The sequence below is a fragment of the Lissotriton helveticus genome, chromosome 1_1, assembly GCF_964261635.1.
Source record: "Lissotriton helveticus chromosome 1_1, aLisHel1.1, whole genome shotgun sequence".
NCBI classification, from domain to species: domain Eukaryota; kingdom Metazoa; phylum Chordata; class Amphibia; order Caudata; family Salamandridae; genus Lissotriton; species Lissotriton helveticus.
The window spans coordinates 381484153-381512020 of NC_136057.1; the positions used below are offsets into that span (position 1 = coordinate 381484153).

General features: G+C 40.0%; 1 protein-coding gene across 2 annotated transcripts in view; it reads left to right on the top strand.

Annotated features, from left to right (window-relative positions):
* Positions 1 to 27868, top strand: part of LOC144809462 (sodium- and chloride-dependent GABA transporter 2-like) — a 1234427-nt gene that overhangs the window by 471513 nt on the left and 735046 nt on the right. For both annotated transcript variants that reach the window (XM_078673716.1, XM_078673715.1), the window contains exon 3: positions 22290 to 22424. In XM_078673716.1, coding sequence (XP_078529842.1) covers positions 22290 to 22424 — 135 coding nt within the window. The remainder of the gene's footprint in view (positions 1 to 22289; positions 22425 to 27868) is intronic.

Below are 27868 nucleotides of genomic sequence, written 5' to 3' on the forward strand. Positions count from 1 at the left end.
AGGCTCCTGGGAGGCATTTCTTCGAGCCCGAGAGGCTCTTTGGGCATTGTTAATTCCCGGGTCCCCCGTGAGGGACTCCAACGACCGCCCTGAGTATATTTACAAGCCTGCAAGGCTTGAGGGGGCATTGCTTTGTTCGTTGAGCCTGAGAGGAAGGCTCCCAGCGCCCACCTTTGTTTTAGAGCCCCCGAGAGGCTCTGACGCGCTGTTCATTGTCTACAGAGCCTGAGAAGGCTCACAACGCCCACATTTGGTTTTAGAGCCCCAGAGAGGCTCTTGGGTGCCATTCCTGTGTTCTTGAGCCCACGTGGCTCCAACGGTTGCCTACTTCATATTTACAACTGTCCAGCACTTAGTGGACAGTTGCTACGTTTAGGCTTTTGTGTTCTGTGCTGCCTGCGCAGACCCCCTGACACTGAGACTCAGGGCATTCCGCCCCTTTCGAGGCCAGTTGGCCTGAGGGACATTTTGAGTGTTGTGCTACATGCACCCTGCGCATTGTGATTTCTTTGCTATATGATTCTTGCGCAAAAGTTCTAACCTGCACCTCTGAATGTGTTTTAATGTTACATGTGCAATTCTTGTTTATTATTACCTTTGCTAAAAGTGACCTGCTTAGGTAATTCTTTATGTGTTTATCCCCTTTGCTAAAAGTGACCTGCTTAGAGGATTGGTTGGTGTCATTACCTTTGCTAAAAGTGACCTGCTTAGGTAATGCCTTGTTCTTTTATTCCCCTTTGCTAAAAGTAACCTGCTTAGAGGAATGTTGATGTTTGATTGCCTTTGCTAAATGTTACTTGCCTAGGTGATTATTTTAGGTTTCCTTCCCCCTGCGTGATTTCCCTACAGAGACTAGGGTGGCGTAGGAGGTGATAGGTTTTCCTTCCATAGGTCCTGATGATAAGGTCCTAGCTCCCTGCGTGATTTCCCTACAGAGACTAGGGTGGCGTAGTAGGTGATAGGTTTTCCTTCCATAGGTCCTAGCTCCCTGCGTGATTTCCCTACAGAGACTAGGGTGGCGTAGGAGGTATTTTCCCTTTACCAGTAGTAACTGGTTGTATGCTACATTTTCTATTTCTGTGTTACAGTCATTATATGTTGATGTGCTAAAGTGTTATACCTACAAGTATTATTTCTAAAAGTGCATACCCCTGACAGTGGTCCAGGTGGCCCTGTCCTGTACATAATCCCTTGTAAATCTTGCCCGTGCCTGTTGGCACATTGTAAAGTGTGTGTGTTATCTAATGTGTTTTTATTATTATAATACAAAGGCTATTTTTGATATAACCTTGTGTGGAGTTTCCTTTGTGGTGGGCCTTTGGTTGTTGTCGCTGGGGTGCGCGCGCAAACGCTTTACACATCGCCTCTGAGATTAGCCTTGCTGCTCGCGCCACGTTACCTAGAGGGTGAGCGGGGGTTATCTTGGTGTGTGACTCCCTAGCCCTGACCTTGGAAATGGTGATCCCTGACTGACCTCGACGCGAGTCTTGGCCGGCCAGGGTCCCGTTTCTAACACCGGACATCAATATTGTATGTAGAAGATCCAAGATTTCGACAATGTATTCCATATTTGTTTCATCTTTTGTTTGAGATAGACTTATCTGGACTTTCTTATGCAGTCAACCATATATTGAAAACAGGTGTACATCTGCAAAATGTTTCAGCAAAGGAATTTATGGATAAAGTAGAGCAGAAAGATAATGTTCTGGCATCTCAGCTGATTAATCTCATGGCATGTCAGCGTGGTACTAATAGATACTGGTACCGTTGTGATGGAGAACTCCTACTTGGTTCCTTACTCTAAGCTGTGCTGAGTAAGCTTGGGATGATTTACTGGAATTTATTCGAGAGGCAAATCCAAATATAGTAAATATTGAATACAACAAGACACCTGGAGAATTGTGCTCTTTGGATCCAGTTAATGTATGCAGATATTTCAATCATAGAGTTGAAGCTATGATGTCTTTTATCACCAACTAGCCTACCGATCGCGCGTTACTGCGATCTCCAAAGAAAGGAAATTCAAGGAAACTCGTTATGATAACATTCAATTTACATTTTGTCATTTTTATTGAAACTTATTAATTTTAATATGGAAAACATTTCAAAGTGTCGTTTTAATTCTATTTATTTATTCGAGTGGTTGTGGATACACGATTTTTTGTTTTATCCGTTTCTTGCGTACATCAATATCCGACAGATTATGAGGGCCCTGGGGGGGCCGATATTTAAAAAACATGTATGCCAGAAATCTTTGCGGGAGTGTACTCAACAACTTCCCAAAGTTTCCTGGCGATCGGATGAATGGTGTTTTATTTCAATTTATTTATTCGAGTGCTTGTGGATACACGATTTTTTGTTTTTCCGTCTGATGCGTACATCAGTATTCGAAAGATTATGAGGGCCCTGGGGGGCCGATATTTAAAAAACATGTATGGCAGAAACCTTCGCGGGAGTGTACTCAACAACTTCCCAAAGTTTCATGGCGATCGGATGAATGGTGTAGTAATGCATAAAGGACAAACAGACAGACAGACAGACAGACATATTTTCGTTTTTAAATATATATAGAGATTAAAAAAATCCTCCTCTTGGAGAGGTTCCGGATTTCTTTTGGAGAAAGGAGAATCAAGCAAGAGGTGCTCCTCACATACATATGCCAATATGGATCAAAGCTGCCCCCAAATTTGGAACAGATTCGGATGATACTGTGTTGTCTTTAATTGAAGAATATGCTACATGTGCTATACCCAAAAGCACAGAAGAAAAGGACTTAAGACAACAAGTATTGCGAATCCAAAGCCATCGTTGTGGGAAATACTGTCATCGAAATTACAAATATAAGGACAAATTCTACACCAAATGTCGTTTTGGATTTCCACGTCCTGTAATATTGAAAGGAAGAGTGAACAGTTTTATGTCATCTTTGCGACATACTATCACAAGAAAGTCTCCAAAAAAATACCTACAACTTAAGAAGAAATGAAGAGTCAAAATACATAAATGACTACAACCCAGTCATTTTGTACAATGGTAACATGGATATTCAATACGTTGCAGACAATTCCATTGCTGTCGCTCATTATGTAACATCGTACATAACAAAATCCGAAAAGACGGAATTGAAGGAAATGTGGGAAGAGATTTCCCATGAGAAGAGTGTAAGTAGGAAATTATATACTTACAGTTTGAAGATGTAATCTCATCGAGAAATTAGAGCGTATGAATGCTCTGATCACTTATCATCTGCAAGTCTATACTCCAAATCTAGAAGAATCATTTGGGTGAGTCTAGGTCTTGCTGCAACACAAAATCGAGTACTTAAATCTGTACAAGAAATTGAATACTTAGCTGAAAAAGAGCCAGAAAGTACAGATATTGTGAAAACAAATATGTTGGATACATATTATCCAAATAGAAATCATCATCTTGAAAAAATTTGTCTTTATGAAGTACTGCAAAACTATATTTAAACGGAATATTACAGAAAACGTCAATAATGGTATATATGCCGTGATTGGTTCTGAAGGATGTTTGGTGAAACAAAGAAAAGGACATTTGATTATTCACCGTAAACTGAGTTGCAAAACTCCTGACAAAAGGGAATTTTACGATTTAGCTCTTTTGCAACTCTTCAAGCCGTGGCGTTCAGAATTGGAATTACTTGGAGATTTTCAGAGCTACGAAGATTTGTTCAACACAACTAAAGATGCTATACAATGTCCTGTTTTTGCTAATTATGTGAAAATGTTGAACAACAAAATTGAGCAAGAAGCTACAATTGCATCTGAGATTGCTATAGACAGTTCTCAAGACAGTCAAACTTAAGCTCCGTTGAGTCAGGATCCACTAGGAGAACCAATTGTTCAAAATGAAGCAGCAACTGCCATGAATTAGGTGGAAACAGCAATGTATCAAGCTCAAGAAGTTAGGGAACTTGAAAGAACAACTAAATGTTGAGCAAAAACAAATATATGACCAAGTGAGAGAAAAGATTGACCATGGATTACTTCATGAAAAGAAAGAATGCTCTCGCTCATCATTTCAACCTATCCGAATGTAAGTGAGTGGACAAGCTGGAACTGGAAAAAGATTTTTAATTAAAGTAAATACAACTTATCTACAGAAAACAACTGAGTAGCATTTGTCTTGTGTTGTCACTGCTCCAAGTGGGTTGGCAGCACACAATATTAAAGAAATTACTTTACATCCTTTATTAATGCTACCAGTAGAGCATGACAACAAATTGGAATACCAGAAGCTATCTGGAGAAGCTTGTTGTGAAGTTTAAAGAGTCTTGAAAAAAATGAAACTTCTCATTAATGATGAGGTAAGCATGGTATCAAACTTAATGCTTGCCTTTGTGCATTTAAGAATGCAGCAAATTCTTAAAACAGAGTATGACGTATTATTTGGAGGAAAACATGTCATAGTTTTTGGAGATCTACTATAACTTACTCCTGTAAAAGGACAACCAGTGTTTAAAACACTGGTGCATGAAGATACCAGAAAGTCTTTGGGTAGCAATGGAAATGTTAACATTTGGTCATATTTTGAGTATAGGGAACTTATTACAAATATGCGACAAGCAAATTATGCTGATTATGGAACTATTCTTCAAGATATAAGAATTGGAAAAGTGACTGCACAAGGCAAACAAGCTTTACAGAGACAATTACTTTCCAATTTGTTTCCAAATGAAAATATTGTTCCTGAGAAAATATATATGAGGATTGGAGAAAACAAATCTATAATCTGCTTAATGCCAACACTGCGCGAATGTTCTATATTCAATGAAGACATTTTAAAGTTGGAAAATTAAGAAATTATAAAATTGAAAGCTATTGATAAAATAGAGCATGAAGGAATCACTATTGGTTTGACAGCAAATTTGAAGAGGAAATTGGATTCTTTAGAGAAATCGATAAGTAAAACTTCTGGTTTAGAAAAGAATGTATATGCATGTGTAAACTGTAGGGTAATTTACGACGTAATTTGAATGTGGAAAAAGGTTTAGTAAATGGAGCACTGGGTAAAGTTGTTGATTTCGTTAATTATGTAAATAGAGATGGTATTGAATTTTTGAAAATCAAATTTGATAAGATTGAAGAAGTACAACAGTTTAGTCGTTGTTCAGCTCGGTTTTTGCTTGTAAAAGATTTGCATGTCCGGAGAAAAGAGTTTCCTGTTTCTTTGGCGTATGCGGTAACAATTCATAAATCTCAAGGTTAAGTGTAGATAGTGCTATGGTGAATATTGGAAGTACCATGTTTAAAGAGGGTATGGCATATGTTGCTTTGTCTCGAGTCAAAACTTTATCTGGATTGTACTTGATTGATTTTGATGAGAGAAAGATTAATGCAGATGCAAATTGTGTGGAAGAGTATAATAGGTTAAGAAGACAATATGCTCCCAATTTAGGTCAATATCCTGTATTTGAAAAACGTGTGGTAGGTCGAAAAAGAAGATATGAGAACATCTGTAGTGAAGTTGTAGAGAAAGAAAAAAAACAAGATGAAGCTGTGATTGCAAGGAAAAAGAAAAAGGACACTGTTGAAGAGGTTGTTGGTTATCAGTTTGAAAATAGTTTTGGTGTCAACTGCTATGCTAATGTAGTTGTTAATGTTGGTTTTTTTTCTTGAAAGTTTGCAACAGCAAATCGTTGAAAATCGGGAAAAAAGATTTTGTTTGTTGTTGTATTCTGTTTATGAGAAATGTAGTAGTGATAAAAGTAAAATACAAAGTGTTTCTGATAGTCGAAATGTATTGGACATATGTTCTGGTTGTACTCAATTTAGGCAGAATAGTCAGCAAGATTGTCAGGAATGTCTAATGTATATGCTTTTTGTATTGGAAGATGAAGGTATAGATATTGCAAATCTTTTTGGCTTTTCTTATAAATGGCAACATGAGTGTAAAAATTGTTTGTTTACATGTAGCACTAACATAGACACTGAAAGATTTATATATTTGACTTTAACAGACTGTGAATCAGTGTCTTTTAACAACCCAGTTAGAGGAGCAAGTCAAAACATGGAGTGTAGGCAATGCAAATCACAAATGTCATCAAGATTATGTATAGAAAGATATGGACACTATGTAATTTTAATGATGCAACGTTGTACAGCTGATGGAAGAAAATTGGAAACTTTAATTTAAAATGTTGTTGCTACTCAAGTATCAATATCAGGAAGAACTTTTGTAGCTGTGGCAATTATTTTTCATGGTGGTCCTTCTACAACATCTGGACATTACACTGCTTATTTAAAATGTGCTAAAGGTTGGATACATTGCAATGATAGTCAATTGGTTTTTAAACAACGTTTGCCTAAAGAATTACCAAATTCTTACCTAATATTCTTGAAGCCAAAGATTTTATAAAATAAATTTGGCCTTTCCGGATTACTGCTGTTAAGATGGGCTAGTCCGGTGTTGTGGAGTGCTTTGTGAGCGTGGGTGAGGAGCTTGAAGGTGATCCTCTTGTTGACGTGGAGCCAATGTAGGTCTCTCAGGTGGGGAGTGATGTGACTGCGGTAGGGAACATTGACGACCAGTCGGGCGGAGGCGTTTTGGATTTGTTGTAGTCGTTGTAAGTGTTTGGCTGGGAGTTTTATGCGTAGAGTACGTTGCAATAGTTCAGTCTGCTGCTGAACTGGGCCGGTGTCACTGTTCTTCTTGTTTCGGTTGGTATCCACTTGTTGATCCTGCGGAGCATGCGGAGTGTGTTGTAGCAGGAGGAGGAGACTGCGTTGACTTGCTTAGACATGGAGAGAGAGGAGTTGAAGGTGAATCCTAGGTTGTGTGCATGGTCGGTAGGTGTTGGTACTGTTCCCAGTGTAGTCGGCCCCTAGGAGTCGTCCCTGGGGGGGTGGTTCCGAGGATGAGTATCTCCGTCTTGTCTTAGTTCAGGTTTAGAGAGCTGCTCCTTATGCAGTCGGCAACGGCCTTCATTCCCTTGTGTAGGTTGCTTTTGGTGGTATGTGGCTCCTTGGTGAGGGAGAGGATGAGCTGGGTATCGTCGCCGTAGGAGATGATGTTGAGGTTGTGATGGCGGGCCACTTGTGTGAGGGTGGCAATGTAGATGTTGAATAGTGTCGGGCTGAGGGATGAGCCCTAGGGGACGCTGCAAATGATGTCGGTGGTTTCGGGTCAGAAGGCTGGGAGGCGGACGCTCAGGATTACAATTGAACAACTTCCAAACTAAGGATTTGACACATACTATTTGGCCATGAGGAAAAGTATCTACAATCATTAAGGACTTTTTGTTGTATATTTTGTCAGCATATATTTGTAAGTAACATTATTTACATTGTATGAAAGTTAATCATAATGTTTTGATATTTTATGATTGAGATATCTCATGTTTACCTAAGAAATTGCTCTTAGAAAAAAACATTTAACATATGTTTTATTTCTGTTTTTTAGATTGCTATTGAGAAAGTTGAAAGTTTTTTTTTAAGATAATCTTATTGATTGTCTTTTTATTTGCCCGCTGTTATGTGGTGAGTACTATTGAACTCACTGTTTCTAGTGAAATTCAATATATTCCGAGACCAGCAAAAAAGGCAAATGAAATGCTTTACAAATTAATTTGCGTTGTAAAATATATATTGTAACTGTATTTTTTCTTGTCTTCCACAGATGCTAAATTTATAATATATACTTTTTTATTATTATTAAGATAAGTATAAGTAACTATAAAAAATGGTCAATGGGATGTACTTCTACAGAGCTGAAGGAACAAGAGATGGATGGAGTACATATATGTGCAAAGATGGTTTGCATCTTTTAAAGATATTTGAGAAAGTTAACATATATACTGAGTGTACCTGAGGACCTACTATCTTTGAACATATATTTAAAAAGTGCCAGAGAGTTTTATTACAGAGATGTGTCAAATGGAACATGGCTTCAGAACAGCTTTCTGCAACGCACCAGTATGGTATTGAATAGAAAGACATGCTTGGCTAGTTTCAGGATTAAAAGAGACCAAATTGTTCTACATAAAATATGTCACAGAGAGTGTTTTCAAATACTATTTTATGTTTAGAAGGACAGGATAAGTTACTGTGTGTAGTTTTTCTTTTTTACGTAAATATGTCCTCATCATACAGAATACTTTGTGTTGAAGTGGCGTTCTATACCTGTTGCTGTGAGTATTTTCGACTTATATGAGGAATCACTACTTTCTCATTTTGTTAAATGGTGAGTACTGGATAGGTCTTTAGGGATTGATATGTGTGAAAACACATAAATTATTCAAAAACTAGTGTGATAATGGTACCTAAATACACACAGATACACAGTATTATCCTGGAGAACCAACAATATCCCTTGCATTTTACTAAAACACATTTACTAGTTTGGAACGGGTAAGGTGAATAGACATATTCTACATTTTTAGTACTGCATTTTACTATAACAGCCTGAGTCTTTTTCTATAGTCATAAGGAGTGACTGGTTTCAAAATTTAAGAAAACTTAAGAACAGGATATCCTTAGGAGTAGTTATAATTATATAACCTTATAAAGTACTAAAACTCTACTGTTGGAATGTTATTAGACAATGGTATATATATATAATATTTTTTTGAGGCCAAAATAGTTGATAAAGCTAGTTTTGTATTATGTATTGTGAAAACTGATAAAATGAAGTGTTTATGTTTTTGTACAAGGACCAACAACATAACAGATTAGTTATGGAAAGAGAACAGAACAATACCGAGGACACATTGGAAATTACCAACAGTCTGATTGAAGAACTAAATGTACCTCTCACAAGCAGCGAGAGTGAAGTACAAGAAATTAGTGCTGCAGATATGAGCTTTGATTTCCAAGACGAAAGCTTTGATGCTGATTTTGTGGAAGCATTGGATGATATCGAATTTTTCCAAGATATAAATTCTGAAATTGCTAACCAGCAAAATGATGTCAATGAAATAGCTGATGAACTTCTTTTAGAAGCTCTGTGAAATTATAAGATGTTAGAAGAATGCATTTATTGTTTAATATTAATAAAGGTTTGAGCACTATCTACTATTGCATTCACTGTACTAAAAGTGAAGCATTTATCACTCTGTCACAGCTGTTTCAGTATTGTAGTGAGGCATTCAGCAGTATGTGCTTATCTATGCACTGTGCTAAAAGTGAAGCATTTATACATTCAGCTAGACACTCTCCTTGCAGAACTGTAATCATTCAGTCAGTACCCAAGTACTCATGCAGTAAAGTAGGCCTTAGGGCATGGACTTCCTCAAATCCCTATACAGCATGCATGCACTCTTCTATGCAGCTGTAAACTTGTCTTTTATACCTTCAATTGCCTAGTCTGTATCCTTACACTTCCACCAAACACTCTGCCCTTGCTCTTTCAGTATTATAGTGAGCCATTCAGCTGTATGTGCTTATCTATGTACTGTAACTTTATCAAGAACAAAGGTCCTAAGCTTAGCAAATAAATACATAAATGGCAAACATAGTCTGTAATCAGAACTATGGCTCTTTTTTCAATGTCCAGCCAGACAAGGAAATATTTATTTTCAAAATTTAAGGATGCGTGAGACACAACACGAATCAAGAAACTGGGCACAAGCCTGAACCAAGTGGGAGAGAGCGAACAATACAGGGAAAAATAAGAAAGGTTTTAACAGGCAAAAGAAATGGAACAAAAGGCGGCTTACAATACAATGCAATCTTGTGCAAGCACGAACCAACAAATACTGCAATGAATATATACAATTTGAGAAATGCAGTACTGTTAAAACAGTCGACGTGACGTTTTGATTCCTAGCTCCAATTGTTAACTGGGATCATCTTCAGGACTAGTTATTGTGCCATTGCCTGAATCATTAAAAGCCAGATCGCGATTCGAGTTGGTGAAACTGGCAACTGGAATGATGCCTCGGGGAATTGAAGTGCGTCACCTTGAGTCATGAACGCGGAGCCGGGTGAGGCTTCTTGGAGAAATCAGGTCGGCGTTCTTAATTCTGATAATGGTAGCCTGTAAGGTATGGGGTGGGGGCCAGCTACAGATGTAAGCTTGGAGTGAATAGCGAGAGCGGTGGCTGCAGCGGTGCGCAGTCCGTTTCACATCGATCCTCGATAAGATCACAGTGTGTCTAACTCCGTCCGCGGTGCACAGTGGCTGCTGACTGGGAGGCTCATCCGTCTATGTACTGTGGTATAACTGAAGCAAGTATAAATTCAGCCAGGCACTCCCCTTGCAGAACTGTCATCATCCAGTCAGTACCCAAGTACTCATGCAGCAAAGTAGACCTTAGTTCATGGACTACTTCAAACCTGTATACACTATGCATGCAGTGTTCTATACACCTGCAAACTTGTCTTTTATACTTTCAATTGCCCACTCTGTATCCTTCCACTTCCACCAAACACTCTGTCACTGCTGTTTCAATATTGTAGTAAGACATTCAGTAGTATGTGCTTATCTATACACTCTGCTAAAACTGAAGAACTTATTAATTCAATCAGGTACTCAACTTGTAGAACTGTAATCATTCAGTCAGTACCGAAGTACTCATTCTGCAATATGTGACATCATCAGCAGAGAATTGCGGGTGCGCAAGTTATAGTTAGTACAACTAACTATAACGGGGTAATTTCAATGGTTTTGTATGAGTGAAATGTCCAGCTAACTATAACATGTGTGAAACCTATTTTTTTTCAGTGAATTTCTAAGGTTTTTTAAATGCTTATTCCTAACTGCAACGTGTGTGAAACCTATGTTTTTTTCAGGGAATTTCTAAGGTTTTTTAAAAGCTAATTCCTAACTATAACGTGCCTAAAACCTATGGTTTTTTCAGTGAATTTCAAAGGTTTTGTAAAGTATAATTTTTAAATGTATTAATTATTACATTTATTTATTTTTATACTAATTTCCTACATTTTTATAATAATTATTTTTAGTTATTTTATTTTTTAAGTTACATTACATATTTTTAATGTAAAATAATAAAAAACAAAATTCAAAAATAATGTTTTTATAAAAAAATTCTTCAATAAATTAAAATTAAATTCTATATATTTTCTTTTTGGATAATCGTACAGTACACACATGGTGATCGCACCATCCTTTGTACGGGTAATCGTACTGTGCGCGTACCCGCGCATACGTTACAAATACGTCATGACGTTCCACGTCGCATTGGCGCTTAAGCGTGACTTCATGTACGTTTGTACGGCGCCCCGTACGCGTACTGCGCAAAAGTTTCTAATTGTTTAAAAAGATATATTTATGTATTCAATGTAAATAATAAGGGAAGACATTATCTGGGATAATCATGGAAATAGTATTTATTGAGTTTTAATAAGCTTATATTACTTTTAAAAGCAATTACCCACATCGCGGTGTACGTCGTCTGTACGCGCACTCTAATTGCACCATAGGCGCACACCAGGTGACTTCAAATAACCTATTTGATTGGTTCATAGCACTTCCTATTCCAACTGTTGAAAGACCCCACCCATTTTAATCATTCTTCTTTGACTTTTCTCAGGAGAACCATCTCTTGTCTGGAGCTCCTGTCATTTGGCAAAACAACTTTAATATGGCTGCACTTCCGGAATCCTCTTCAAAACTTTCTTCAGAGGAGGAATTTGTAGCTGAGGAGCCACAGGAAAAAAGAAAAGAGGCAGTAATCTGGAAATTTTTCAGCTTTCCAGAAGGACAGAAAAAGGTGAATGCTCCAAAGGTCACCTGCAAGATCTGTGACACCACACTGTCAAGAGGCGATCCGAGCAAGTATACGTTTGTGACAGCAAGCATGGTTTGACATGTTAAAAACCTCCATCTTCGCAATTATGAGCGAGCTTGCTCTTATAGGCTGCTGGACAATCCACCACCTGCTGTTCCCAGCACTTCAAGAGCACCAGCCACAGAGCCATCCAGTCCGCATCCAGATATCCAACCGGATTTTGCTGACTTAGTTATCCATTGCAAAATTTGCAATGAGATTCTCTGCTACGGGGAGCAGTCAATAGATTTAACTATCCGTCGTAAACAGGAGCACCGTTGCTCAAAACGCTAATTTTTCTTTGTTTATTTGTTCCTGTTGGACACTTTTTTGTTTGCAGTTTCTTTTTTTCCGTTAAGAAAAAAAATTCAAAACAAAAAAAACAGTTTTTTTCAGAACTAACTTCAGTGGTCAAAAAAAGAGCTATATTTTTATGATAGTGTGTAAAACTTTATTTGAATTAATGTGTAGTGCATACCTGAATGAAAGAATACATTAGTAGTGTATGGTGAATGTGAAAGTGCAGAACTATAAGGAAGTGCTACAGCATAAATCTATAAGGTGTTTACTTACTGTAGTACTTCCAAAGCACTTGAATGTAACATATGTACATACATTGGTTACACGACTATGCTTCCTTTCGCACTGCTGGTGAAACTGTCTGGGTGAATTTGTAAGTGTTAGGGGCAGATTTACAACCCCCTTATGCCTCTTTTACACCGCCGTTGCGTCACTTTTGTGATGCAAGGGAGGTGCAAAAGATGCCCAATGGTGTGTTGTATTTACAATGTGACGCATCTGAGAGGTGCATCACATTGTAAATCCCTGTTCCAGAAGGAGGCATTCCTGCGGAGGGGGGTGTTCCGGTGCAGGAACACCTCCTAAAAGTGGCTGAGTGAAATCTACAAGATTCCACTTTGTCACTTTTTTGCTCATGCTGCATCAAAACCCTGCACCTGCTTGAAGCATGCGTAAAAATTGACACAGCATTCTGAACATAGAGCCCCCAGAGCATTGCTGGAGATGCGTTGCACTTGCAACTTCACTGAAAAAACCATAGGTTTCAAGCAGGTTATAGTTAGGAATTATCATTTAAAAAACCTTAGAAATTCATTGAAAAAACCATAGGTTTCAGGGGTGTTATAGTTAGCTGGACATTTCACTCATACAAAACCATTGAAATTCTTCCATTATAGTTAGTTGTACTAACTGTAACTCTCGCGCCCGCAATCCACTGGTGATTATGTCACATATTACATAATTCATGACATGGTCAGTGACATCACTGATGACATCACTGATGACATCTCAAGTAACATCACTGATGACATCACTGATGACATCATCCACGTGACAATCAGATACACCTCATCATACACTACTATAACCTTTCATCACCCACTGAAAAATACAGAATACCATATTTGAATCAATTGACACGGCAATACAAGTATCTAAAAACCCACTCAGTTATACCTAGATTACACACACATCAAAGGTTTTGTATGAGTGAAATGTCCAGCTAACTATAACACCCCTGAAACCTATGTTTTTTTCAAATTATTTCTAAGGTTGTTAAATGATAATTCCTAACTATAACCTGCTTGAAACCAATGTTTTTTTAGTGAATAATTATGTATATATATATATATCTATATATATCTATATCTATATATATCTATATATATATATATATATATATATATAGATATAGATATATTACCTACTGGCGGTCGCCAGTAGGTATATATAGTTAGGATTTTTTCTCTATGGGTTTTTTGAAAATTCTATGTCTAATAACTTTGGCGTTTGTGGACGGAATTGGCTGAAATTTTCAGGAAAATGGCACATTTTGTTTCTGAGCAGCCCTTGAAAATTTGGGGGGGGTTCGTCCAGTGGGGGCCGAGAAAAAAGGGGGGTCCCAAAACGTGTTTTTAACATTGAGTTTTCCATAGGGCGGTTGGCCTCACTTTTAGCCCGAACGGCTGAATGGATTTGCACGAAACTTGGCAAAATTGTAGGGACTGGTAGCCCGATGTGCCTTTTGTAGGTCTCAATATATGTGCTCCAGTGGATTTTGAGAAATTAACGTTTAAAAAAAGATATATATCTGTAACAGCGGACCGGGCAGCGCTCTGGTTCGCGGACTTTTCGCGCAACGGAGCTTTGTGAAGCGAAGCTGATTGGTTCTCCGGCGTCTGTCAACATTCCAAACAGTCCGTAGCGGCCGCCATCTTGTCTTGTAGTTTTCAGCGATATTAATGCATTGCGGTCGTTTTTTATCGTATTTCCGATAAACCTTGATAATAGCAAGGTTTATCTGCGATAATTTCTGACGGTAAAAAAATCGTTGCTAAGCATCGTTAGGGATAAATATCGCTTAACTTTGGTAATATGCCCCAACGTCTGTTAACGTTCGATTCGAAGGAAATCAGGAAGTGTTGAAAAACATTGTCTGCGCCATCTTGTCTTTTTTCAAATGCCACACTTTTGTCGTGCACGGCAGCCATTTTAGATGCCTTGACCAGACCCACTCTGTGCACGCTGTCGATCCTTAGCATGGCTCCCCACCCTCGCAAACATCTACCCCAGGCAGTGGTCACCCCCGCTCTCTGTCTTATGCATGGGTAATAAACCTCCCCCATCTGCGCTGCTGTTCCCTGAGAATCACACCCTGTGCCCGCCCGACACCTCCCTTTCGCCCTATTCACTACCGCACCCTCTGACACTCCTTTTCCTCTGTGTCCGATTGTCCAGGCTGGTCCTAGGGTATCAGCTAGCCCTGCAGATGTAGTTTATGGCCACAGCTGTAAAGAATCACCCCTCTTCAAAGGAGTTATAGTAGATCAAGGCCCACACTCGATGAGATTCGTCACAGCAGAAGCGTTGCTATTATCTGAAAACCATCCTGTATTGTGATTGGGGAGGGGACCGAGCCTGAAGCGGAAGATTCCAGGGATGACTGTTTGTACATCAAAGTTTTTACAATTATGTGTCACATTAAAAATATATAGCACTCCGACAAAGTAGTAAGATTATAAAACTTTAATAATTTATAAATATATACAAGAAAACAAAAATAGTAATAACATATAAACATTTTTAGGGAAAAACAACGAAGTAGCGGTCGGCTGTGCGAATAGTCCCAACGCAGCACAACGTCCAGATTTCCGGCGTGGGGCGTCGCGGGGGGTGGGTCATCAGTAGCAAACTGTTGTGCGAATAGTTCCAAGGCAGCAGAACGCGTTGAAATCTAGATGACACGAAAGTGATGTCTAGTAAGTTGCCACCCAGCAAATAACGGCATGGGGCGTCGCGGGGGGTGGGTCATCAGTAGCAAACTGTTGCGCGAATAGTTCCAAGGCAGCAGAACAATGGCACCAAGGTGATGTCCAGTAAGTTGCCGCACTGGTTTTGGTATCCTACAATGCTGCTCCGAATAACGGCGTGGAGCGCCCCGGGGGAGGCGGCGTGAACGGGCCTCTCCAGGTGGAGTGTCATCTGTTGTAGTGGGGCGCCCCTTTACCGTTTCAGTTGCCATTCCGTCCGTTTTTGGTCCACTGTGTCAAAAGCCGCAATTCAGCTGAGTTGCGCCCACTCTTGCGGTGCAGCGATAGGCGGCTGTCACAGGACTCTCAAAATGGCGGCAGGCTGTTTCCTTTTTGGGCCTGGTCCACTGAAATGGCCCTGGGACGCCTTGGAAATCGGACGCTTGTCTGCTAGGTCTTGGACCTCATTCTCGAAAGCGTCCCCTCCGCCTTGAGAATTCATCAAAAGTTTTGGGGGCTCCGACTCCTGCAGGCTTCTGGTGGGGAGCGGCTGCCATGATTGCTCGCGGAATGACCACGACTGAGCTACGAGATGGTGGTGCTTTCATGCTGACGCCAGCTTCAGTCTGAAACATCCAGAAACAAGGTGGGGCTTTCATCGTTTGGGGAAAAAATAAAGTTTTCATCCTATGAAAAGTGTTGTTTTTAGGTCACATGATCAAGCCTTCCATCATTAGGAAACCAAAAGTAAAATGAACCAATGAAAAGTTTTATAAACAAGTCACATGACCTGTTATGCGGCATAGGGTGTAAAATTAGGAGAAAATACGTTGGCACGTGAGGCGGCGTCAGTAGCGGACCGATGTGCGAATAGGCCGAAGGCAACACAACGCGCCAAGATCTGGATGGCACCGAGGTGGTGTCCAGCAAGTTGCAGCACTGGTGTGGCCATCCTACAATGCTGAAAGTCGGCGTGGGGCGCCCCGTTGGCCTGTGAGTTTGCGTCAGTAGCGGACCGATGTGCGAATAGGCCGAAGGCAGCACAACGCGCCAAGATCCGGATGGCACCGAGGTGGTGTCTAGTAAGTTGTCGCACTGGTGTGGCCATCCAACAATGCTGAAAGTCGGCGTGGGGCGCCCCGTTGGCCTGTGAGTTTGCGTCAGTAGCGGACCGATGTGCGAATAGGCCGAAGGCAGCACAACGCGCCAAGATCCGGATGGCACCGAGGTGGTGTGTAGTAAGTTGCCGCACTGGTGTGGCCATCCTACAATGCTGAAAGTCGGCGTGGGGCGCCCCGTTGGCCTGTGAGTTTGCGTCAGTAGCGGACCGATGTGCGAATAGGTCGAAGGCAGCACAACGCGCCAAGATCCGGATGGCACCGAGGTGGTGTCTAGTAAGTTGTCGCACTTCTGTGGCCATCCTACAATGTTGAAAGTCGGCGTGGGGCGCCCCGTTGGCCTGTGAGATGGCGTCAGTAGCGGACCGATGTGCGAATGGGGCCAAAGGCAGCGCAACAATATTTTCTGATTTGAAGACACCACAAGGCGCTGAGATGCCAATATCCGGATGGCACCGAGGTGGTGTCTAGCAAGTTGTGGCACTGGTGTGGCCATCGTACAATGGTAAAAGTCGGCGTGGGGCGCCCTGTTGGCCTGTGAGATGGTGTCAGTAGCGGACTGATGTGTGAATGGGGCCAAAGGCAGCGCAACAATATTTTCTACTATATTTTCGGAGTAGAAGACACCACAAGGCGCTGAGATGCCAAGATCCGGATGGCACCGAGGTGATGTGTAAGTTGCGGACGGATGTGCGAATGGGGCCAAAGGCAGCTCAACAATATTTTCTGAAGAGAATACACCACAAGGCGCTGAGATGCCAAGATCCGGATGGCACCGAGGTGATGTCTAAGTTGCGGACCGATGTGCGAATGGGGCCAAAGGTAGCGTAACAAGATTTTCTGTATGGAAGATACCACTAGGCGTTGAGATGCCAAGATTCGGATGGCACCGAGGTGATGTCTAGGAAGTTGTGCCACTGGTGTGGCCATCGTACAATGGTAAAAGTCGGCGTGGGGCGCCCTATTGGCCTGTGAGATGGTGTCAGTAGCGGACTGATGTGCGAATGGGGCCAAAGGCAGCGCAACAATATTTTCTGACTGACACCCCAAGGCGCTGAGATGCCAAGATCTGGATGGCATCGAGGTGATGTCTAAGTTGCGGACTGATGTGCGAATGGGGCCAAAGGCAGCGTAACAATATTTTCTGTATGGAAGATACCACTAGGCGTTGAGATGCCAAGATTCGGATGGCACCGAGGTGATGTCTAGCAAGTTGGTGTGGTCATCCTACAATGCTGAAACTCGGCGTGGGTCACCCCATTAGCCTGTGAGATGGCGTCAGTAGCGGACCGATGTGCGAATAGGCCGAAGGCAGCACAACGCGCCAAGATCCGGATGTCACCGTGGTGGTTTCATAGTTGAGAGGCACTTCATCTGCAGTGGGGCGCCGAGATCCGGATGGCACCGAGGTGATGTCTAGCAAGTTGCTGTACTTGTGTGGTCATCCTACAATGCTGAAACTCGGCGTGGGTCGCCCCATTAGCCTGTGAGATAGCTGTTCTTTGGATTTGGGCCTGGTCCACTAAAATGGCCCTGGGACACCTAAGAACTCGAACGCTCGATTTTTTTTTCCTTTCCTGTACATGCAAAAAAAGGTAAATGCCCGGTATGTTACACGCTTCATCTGCCACGATGAACTCTCCAGAGGAACCGAAAAAATATATAGTTGTGGTAACTATACCATGCATCGTCATATGGAGAGGTGGCACCAATTAATTATAGTGCTGCATAAAAGAGAGATTTGGAGGAGAACCCCTGACCTGCTAGTACATTCATCAAAGAAGTGGCACTGAGAGCTTCAGAGGCAAGGGAAACGGTCCCAAATATTTAGAAGAACTTTGGAAAGATTAAAATGACATGTTTAGATTGTGGTAAATTAATTTCATGTGGGCAGATGAGTGTTACTCTAATAAATACAGCATATGAACATCATCATAGTCGATGGTTGGTAGAGACATTTTGACTATATCCTGGACCTGCCCGTCCTCGCCCAAAATGGCGCCGTAATAAATGGGACTCGTAACTCCTTGTTGTGTACTGGTTGCAGAACCTTGAAATCACGAGATACGTATGCAGTTTTGAAGCACATGGCGGGCGGGGACGAGAATTGATTGAATATTTCGACATCCCTATTGATATTAAGTTCTGATGTGTTATTGATTACTGTACTGTTGAAAATTCGAATTAACGTCACCCATGGTACTTGCCCGCAAATGTATATCTAGATAATTTTATTGTAACTGGCCCTGTCGTATTTTAATTATAAAATGTACGTCCACCGATTCCGTAACTGTTAGACACCTTAGTTTTTGCAACCTAATGGCCCGCCCGTTACGTTCCTCTACAGTGTAAATGTCTATTCATCATATACGATTACAGTTTGCTCCGTGGCAGGCCCACGTGGTTATAGGCTCGTATTTGTATAATGAAATTTTCACAATAAAGGTTTTTAAAAGAAAACATGGTAGTAGTGTATACATTGGTAAAGTTTTTAATAATAGTCACTGTTTTAGAATCATTAAAAGGCAAGTGAAATAAAGCAGACCAATTACATGAAGGGTAAAAGGTATAATACGAAGGAACGCAGTAAAGATAAATGGTCAAGGGCTGTTGTGTTTTCTATTCCTGCAACATAAAGTGATCGATAAGAATCTCATATTCAGGCGTATCGGCGACTAAGACAGCAGGTCGACCCTCTTTTGCTCAACGGCTCCGTCATGGGACGAAGAAACGCTCTTTTTCTCGAAAAAAGAATATATTTTACTTGCAGGACAGTTGTAAATTTTCCGGGAAAGTACATTAGCCTGGAACATTATAACATATATTTAAGAAAAAATAATGTTCGGAAGTAATTAAAAGCGTAATTTTTAGGTGATATGACCAAGGCTTTCATCATTAGAATAAGAAAAGTAAAATGAACCAATGAAAAGTTTTATTAACAAGTCACATGACTTGTTATGCTTACGTTACGCGCTGCGCGCCCCGGATGACTTCCGGATGCGCTAACGCGGCGCGTCATATGACGCATTACGCGACAACGCAGGTCCAGAATATAGTCAAAATGTCTCCACCAACCAGCGGTCGAAACACAACCCCTTTCAGCAGGCTAAATAGTTCTGTTAAATGACAACAGAAAGGACAGGCAACAAGAACCATCAGTCAAAGAGGGGAGGGCTAGTTCTTCTCTACCGGGTTACATTGGGGCGCTACCGGAACTGATCGAATTGGTAGTCTACAGTGTTTCTGGATGTTTCAGACCGAAGCTGGGGTTAGCATGAGAGCAGCACCATTTCGTAGCTCCGTTGTGGCCATTCCGCAACCAATCATGGCAGCCGCTCTTTATCGTTATTTTGGGCGGGCCGAGCTGTTTTGCAGCCATCATTGTGTGGAGTTCAGTTCATCTCACTAGTTTTGTATTTGTCATGAGGGGTTGTTCCTAATGTTTCTATTTTAGCGAGGTCAAAAAGAGATCCCATTAGTGGCCTACTGATTTTGCTCGATTCCTTTTCTTTTTTTTTACACGATTTTTCGTTATCTGCAAAGACTAAACAGAGTATTGCGACTCTGTGTTTGTTTGTAAATAGAGAATGAACCAAAGAGAACTAATTCTAAAACAGTAAATACTTGGATAACAATCAATCAAATGGAGAGAGAAGCAGGCACGACGGATTACAACGGGGGCAAAGGCCTGCGTTAACTACCTTTCACTATCTGCAAAGAGAGAGTACTCCTAATAGAAATGAGGGGGGGGGCACCATTCAAAGCAGATCAGTGTGCATAAACACGAAAATGTTTTCACTTACCACGTACTTGACATTCGACAGCTTATGATATTTGCTATTAAAAAACCATTGAAATTCACTGAAAAAACCATAGGTTATAGACCATATATAGTTAGGAATTAGCATTTACAAAACCTTGAAAATTCACTGAAAAAACCATAGGTTATACACCATATATAGTTAGGAATTAGCATTTAAAAAACCTTATTTTACTCACACAAAACCATTGAAATTCCATATATAGTTAGTTGCACTAACTATATATCGCGCACCCGCAATCCACTGCTGATCATGTCACATATTACATCATTCATGACATGGTCAGTGACATCACTGATGACATCACTGATGACATCTCAAATGACATCACTGATGACATCACTGATGACATCTCATTTGACATTATTCTTGTGCTAATACGATAAACCTCTTCAGACTCTAATATAACCTTAGATACACTCAGTGTATACAGACACTCACACACTGCCACTCATCCATGGAGTTACTCACACACCCAGTCAGTCATGCAAAGAAACAATCTCACCTCCATTTCTTCAACTATACAGTTAAACACACCTTACTTATTGAAACATATACTAACACATATTTACTCTCTTATACAATCCCTGATACAAGTTCACAATGATCGATACAACCACTCACTCATTCAGTGGCTCTCATGCACAGTTATTTATATATGCCAACTCTCACATGTACTGTGTTTTACATATGTACTTACTATGACATGTAGCATTGAGATATCCATTCACTCATCAATACACTCATGCACACAGTCAACTGCCCATGTAGCTGTTTCCACATGCACTCTTGAACTCATACACCTAGTGAATAAACTGCTCACATATCTATGCATAGAGTCACACACCTTCCAGCCACCCCCACACAAACTCAATCTGCCATAGAAATACTTGGGCAACCAATTAATAACACATATAGCCTCTCGCATAGCTAATGATCAACACATGCAGCAGTTTACAGAACAACAGACATAATGATGCACAAATTAAGACAGTTTAGTCACTAACCCATGTACTCAGTGAGACACATTTAATCACTCACTCATACATTCAGTCATGCACCTACTAAATCCTTCGTCCAGACACTTATACATCTACTCATTCTTCAATATGTAAAACATATTTAAACTTTACAGAAACACACAGTCACTGGATGACGTCATCAGTGATCTCATCAGTGATGTCATTTGAGATGTCATCAGTGATGTCATCAGTGATGTCACTGACCATGTCATGAATGATGTAATATGTGACATGATCAGCAGTGGATTGCGGGTGCGCGATATATAGTTAGTGCAACTGACTATATATGGAATTTCAATGGTTTTGTGTGAGTAAAATAAGGTTTTTTAAATGCTAATTCCTAACTATATATGGTGTATAACCTATGGTTTTTTCAGTGAATATAGATATAGATATATATAGATATATATAGCTACACGCATATACATGCTACACATATTGATCTAGGCTATGTACATATTAGGTAAACTACTAAGGGCGCGCATTTTAAGAATATGCATGTGCTACTGATTTTATTTGATTTTTCTATGCACATCTTATTAGCACTATGGTAGAAATGCATCTACTATTTACTATATTGGTACTAGCAATCCGTTTCGTATGCTTCTTTCTCCTTATTGTCACTGAAAATATGTTTTTCACAAGACTGACGCTGGACCAATAAGTACTTATTGAAATATCCTAATTGCATTCTGTGTAATTTCTGAGAATAAGTGAGCACGAGTGACTGAGAGAAAAGTACTGTACTGTTTTCCAAGATCGCTGAGTAATCAGATTTTGTGGTTGCCAGAAACTACTTACACCTCTATAAGATACAGGGGTGTAGTGGCACTGTAGAGCTAGCTGGTCTAACAGCTGACATATTCTGTGGGAGTGTTTGAAAGTGGTTGGGAAACAAAGCTCTCAGTTTAGGTGAGCCAAAACAGGAAGGTCCTGGGGATTCCTAGGAACTACACTACAGCTCTTATTCTAGAATCACTTGACCAAAAGAAAAGAAAACAGTGTGAGCCATGAAGGACAAATAAGCAAGCAACTCTGAGTAAAGATAATGAGTGGGTTTGAATTCTGTAAGAATGCCCAAGGCATACTGACTATGTCAGTGAAACAGTTGGAGTGGCCCATGGTTCTTTCTAGTCTTTAAATTAGGTTTACATGTGTCACAAGGGTCTAAACAAGATGTATGAGACAATTACATGTTTCATTTTGCAGGTGCCTTCCTCATCATCTATCTAGTCTTTAAATTAGATGTACATGTGTCTTGAAAGTTTTACAAGACTTACAAGACCTTTACATATTTCATTTTCCAGGTGCCTTCCTTATCCCATACCTCATCTTCCTCTTTACCTGTGGGATCCCGTTGTTTATCCTTGAGGTCTCCATGGGACAGTACACAAGCCAAGGAGGCATAACTTGCTGGAGACGACTCTGCCCAATTTTTGAAGGTGAGCTATTTTTTACTTCTTAATATGTACTTAGAACTGTAAAAAAACTAAATTCTGATTCAGATTAAATGCCCACTTATTTAATAAAGTTGCAGCACCCTCAGAAATATAGTGCTAAGTGTTATATGTTGCAATATTTGATTGTTACTTTGTCGACTGGATTCGAGTCTGAGTTTAATGGAAAGTTATATAACACTTAGCGAGGTTATCTGTTCCTCTAATAAAAAATCATGAATGTATCTGTAATCCTCACTATCATTATAGCAGATAGTTTTCTGAGGGTTACAGGGTAAGGTGAGGATTCTCATCACATTATTCAATGATTTACAGTGATATGAACTAACAGAGAGGATACCTATACAGCGTGGGGTTCGACAAGGGTGAGTTTTAGCCCCCACGCTGTTTTCCCTGTTCATCAATGATGTGGTGAGTCGCTTAATGGTTGGCGAGAACGATGCACCCTGCCTGAACAGGGAAAAAGTCCCTATCCTGCTCTTTGCAGACAACTCCTTATTAATATCTAAGACTTCAATGGGTTTGCAAATATTATTGGATAGATTTTTTGAATTTTGTAGAGATCGGAGATTGGAACTCAACACCTCCAAGACACAATATATGGTGTTTGGAAAAGTTTGGGGTGGCCTTCTGGTGATCAAGATTACACACAAGCTCCTTGAGCGGGTAAAAAATATTGATTACCTACGCATAGGTTTGAGTAAGTCACGCAATTGGGAGTCCCAGCTAAATAAGAGTTACCTAATCCTATGCCAAACGTATAAATCTATATTAAGATTTAGTAAACAATCTTATACTCAACCCCTATCCCCAGCACTGTAAATCTATCATGCAAAAGCCCAAAGTGGAGCCCTGTATGGGGCAGAGATCTGGGGCTATACCAACGCCAATAAGCTGATGACATGTGAAAACATCTTTGTTAGATCCCTTATCTCATTACTGATTATAATTCTTCTCATTCCCCTCTTCTGTGATCGTGGGCTGGAGAGAATTGGGAATCTGGCTGCTCTGGAACAATTAAACTACTGGATGTGCCTATGGATAACTCCCCAACTTATCGATTATCGAAATTCTCTTCGGGACGTTATGATGATCAATGGTGCAAAAAGGTTACCATGGTTTAAACACATTACAGAACGATGTAATGTATTGAGTCTGAAGGACCTGTGGGAACATCCGGATAGGGCTACAAGAGATGATTTACTGGGATTAAAACCAGATATTGGGAGATGGTGGCCATCAACTATGATAATAATTTGACCAATGGTCAGTTAACATCTATATTTTTAGCTGTAAAGTCATGCCCACAATTGGAACCCTTTCTGGATCGAATCTCTACCCCTCTTGCAAGAAGTCTATATGTGAGATTCAGATATGGCAATCTGCTCCTTAAGTTTCCTAGTAAGGAGGCGTCTGGCCTAATATTGGATTTATGTCCTTCCTACACTACTGTCAGAGAAACTGAAGAACATATCTTTTTTTTTGCTCTAGATACCAGCAGATGCACAGGAGGTGGATAAGACCTATCTGCCGTAATCTAGCAGCTAGGCAGTATCAGATTTTGTACAGAATTTTAAAATCAGAAATATCTGAACCAATAGTTTTTTCTGTCAGTCCCTTTTTATTTGCCTTCTGGATAATCGGACAGAAATTATTATTATAGACTGCACCATTTTAATAATTGTTCTGCAAAATATGTACCTATGCATTGTGCATTTTAAGAACGTTCCCCTAATTTCTTCGGAGAGCATGTCCTTTAGCTGTTTCTTAATGTATTCTGATGTTAGTTTGGCTTGCCATCTTTTTGGTGTTCTTTTTAATAAGCTACTTTATAATGTATCAGTTTTTATATTTTTAAACTGTAATTTGACAATGTTTTATACTTTGTGTACTTTGATGGTTTTGTACAAACAAACCAAATAAAGTTTGATAATGATGATGATGATGATGATGATGAATTGTAGGTCTGTGAGGAAATTGCTTATTTCTAAACCTACAAATTCTAAGTGCAGGAGCTTGGTGATTACAGATTAAACTGCCTTTACTGAAATGGGGGCAGTGTAGAAAGATACTAACATAGTTTATGCTATCAGTGCTGTAGCATGTGATAACATTGTTTTCCAACACATCTTTTGCAAAAGTTACGGTCTAAAACTTTCTTTTACAATAAAGTTGTTTTCTTGTACACACACACACACATGCACACACACACATATATGGCCAAATGAATCATTGAATTCTATGAAAAAACCCAAATTTGCCTAAAATGTAATTCATTGAGATTGAAGGATTTATAGATAAAATAAAAGGGATAAGAATAAATATATAAATAGGAACAAGTGCATGGAGAGAGATGTAAGTAAAAGGCACATAAAATATGTCTGAAGGTAATTTGGGGGCCTTGAGGTCTTCCCCCCAAACAATATGTAATAAGTGAGCATCAAAATACTGTTTTCACATATTAACTCCTAAAGGAAATTTTAGGAGTGATATAGAGAAAACAGGAGAACAGAACTGTACCACATTTGGCAGAAAGTGTGAACTTTACTCAGAAAATGTGCTTTTTATTATTTGATGTGAATCCCTTCAGTCATTTTTGAGAGATGTGAATTTAAAGAGGATATTTGGGTAGTCATGAGGGGTTAAAAAACAGGAATATTTGGATGATTGCAATTCCACAATACCATAACTTAAAATATAATCAAGAGATAGTTTTTTCCATTTTTCATTTCGGTCCTGTGGGACCAAGCAATAGAATTTACCGGCTGCACCCAGAAGGAAAGTTCTTCTTTCACCATTAAAGGACTTGGGACTTGGGGCCAATATGTTGAGTTTATTAAAAGAAAAAGATATAAAGTAACCCTGGGCGTAGTTTGCGCAGCAGCACTACACGTAGCTTCACGTAGTATAATTTGAACTACACGTAGTACACGTAGTACTGCGTAGTATAGCTGATGGCACTGTGTACTTTTCTGCACTGTGAAATAATTGCAAATAGCATACCGCACAGTGCCAGCTATGATAAAATAAGTATCTCTATCTTTATATGCTAAAGAACATATAGTACTTTCACAAAAGTGAAACTGAAAAATTAGCCTAGAGCGGTGATGATTTTGGGATCCTCCCTAACCTAGGGAGAGTACAAAGCAGATGCCTTGAAACCAAAAAGCACATCTTATTGAACGATTTTGTGGTGGTCCCATCCTCTTAGGACCACCCCAAGCACAGTTATTGGCAAAGAAACATTCCCAACCAAAGGCCCAGCAAAGCATTATGGGATGAGATTAGCAGTGGGCAGTGAATATTATACAGTATCCAATATCAAACTAATTCTACAAAGAGCTGCAGTTCAATTGGTGGTTACTAGATGTCCCTCATGAGTCAAATGCAAACGCTTGATGAAAGGGTTTCAATGGTTTTGCATTTGACTCTTGAGGAACATCTAGTAATGACTAGTGGAACTGCAGCTTGATGTAAGAATAATTTCAATGCTTTACATTTGAGACTCGTGAGGGACATCTAGTAATGACTAGTTGAACTGCAGCTCTTTGTAGAATTATTTTGATATTGGATACTATAATATTCACTGCCCACTGCTAATCTAACGCTACATAACCCAGGGTAGGCACATGCCCCCCAAGATGTCTGCTAAGGCAGCTCAGTGGGCGTGCATTCTCTGGCGGGTGCCCATGAGGCAACTGAAAGTTCTGGAATGAAAAGTGCCTCTCTCAAGAGCGCACATATGGGCAACAATGTGGAAGAGCAATAAGAGGGTTGTGCAACAAGGACAATGACTCATGAGCACCACACTAAAGAAGCGGTAGGGTGGTTCTTCCCTGTAAGGGGTCAGGAGCAGGTAGGGGAGATAGAGAAGATGCAATGAAATACAGTCACTGCAGCTGACCACACACCCACAGTGTACCATGAGCTAGAAAGAATAATAAATAGTCCCCCAAACAAGAGATAAACAACCACAGTGTAATGATACAGTAGGGGGTCGCTGTTCTGTTGGAGGACCAAAAGAGAAAACGGAGACACAAACAGGCAGGACTGACCACTAGCAAGCAGGGATTTTTAAAGGACACTGAAAAAAACAAATGAAAATCAATGGGTGGAGTTTAAGACCACAAAGAAGTATATACTAAATTATATGCAAGAGGTTGAAAGCTTGATTTAATAAACTAGCAAGATGACAATTAGACCTAAATGTTGTTTTCAGGTATGATCTCAGCAACAGTTTGTACAAAAGCTCCTCCCATATTTTTACACTGCAGCCAAACAAGTACTTCCACTTGTGATATACATTTCAAAATGAAGACATGTGAAACACCAGGTTGCTCATCGGGAGACAGTGTTTACAATGCAGTCATCACATTGCGGTACCTTTACAACGACTGCGTTGTTAGAACGCAATGCCTTTACAGCGCGAGTCATTAGATCGACTTGTTGTAGGGGCGCTGTAACATAAGGAATAGTATAATTTACTATTCCAACACCTTCCCACTATTGCGCAGGCTGGAGTTGGAATAGTAAATTATACTATTCCTAAGTCCAGCGTGACCCCTACAGCAAGTTAATTTAATGACTTGCGTTGTAAAGGTATCGCATTCTAACAATGCGGTCGTTGTAACAACCACGTTGTAAAGAAACGCGATATGATAACATGCATAGTAACATGCTATATTCAGCTCATCTGCTACAGGGGAGCCTAAAAGGTCCAAAAATGCAAGAAAAGCCTAAAAACAATGGAGAATTACAAAAAAAATTAAAATTCGCTATCCAGGATCTTATATTGTTAAGGACAGGGATACAAATAAAGCTGTAGTTTCTGACCCATGTACACACTCTTTTGCAGTCTCATCTAAAGGAAGGAAAAAAGCAAAGAAAGAATGCAAAAAACACAGAGTAGAACTATAGAGATAGGTGTGTGTCAGCTCAATCAACTGGATGGGATCTTTTATTGGAAGAGAATATAATCCATTCAACTAAAGCTGCAGCCTCTAAACCACGGACAGTTACAGAGTACCAGATTAATATGGTGTCATCAGAAGAAGGTATAACAAAAATTTGTTATCACTACCATTTATCAAAAATAGTAAATCTAACTCCTCACAGGTCTTGATCCAATGACCCTTTCCTTTGTTTTAAACAGGGGAGTAGTTACCATTGGTGTAGCATGTGCAACAACTCCAGGTCCCAGATTGCTGAGGGACCCATTGAACACTGGCAATTGCTGTATTTTAATACTCAAACAGCAATCAGAGGGGCAATTTTCCTTACTTGCCATCCTTGCTACACCACTGGTTTTAAGGGGACAAGAAGATGGATTTAACTGGCCTCTAGGTGATACTTGATTTCCATTCTCCAGATGTATTCATGGATACCACACATTACTGTGCTCTAAATAAGTTGCAGTTGTTTAACATTTT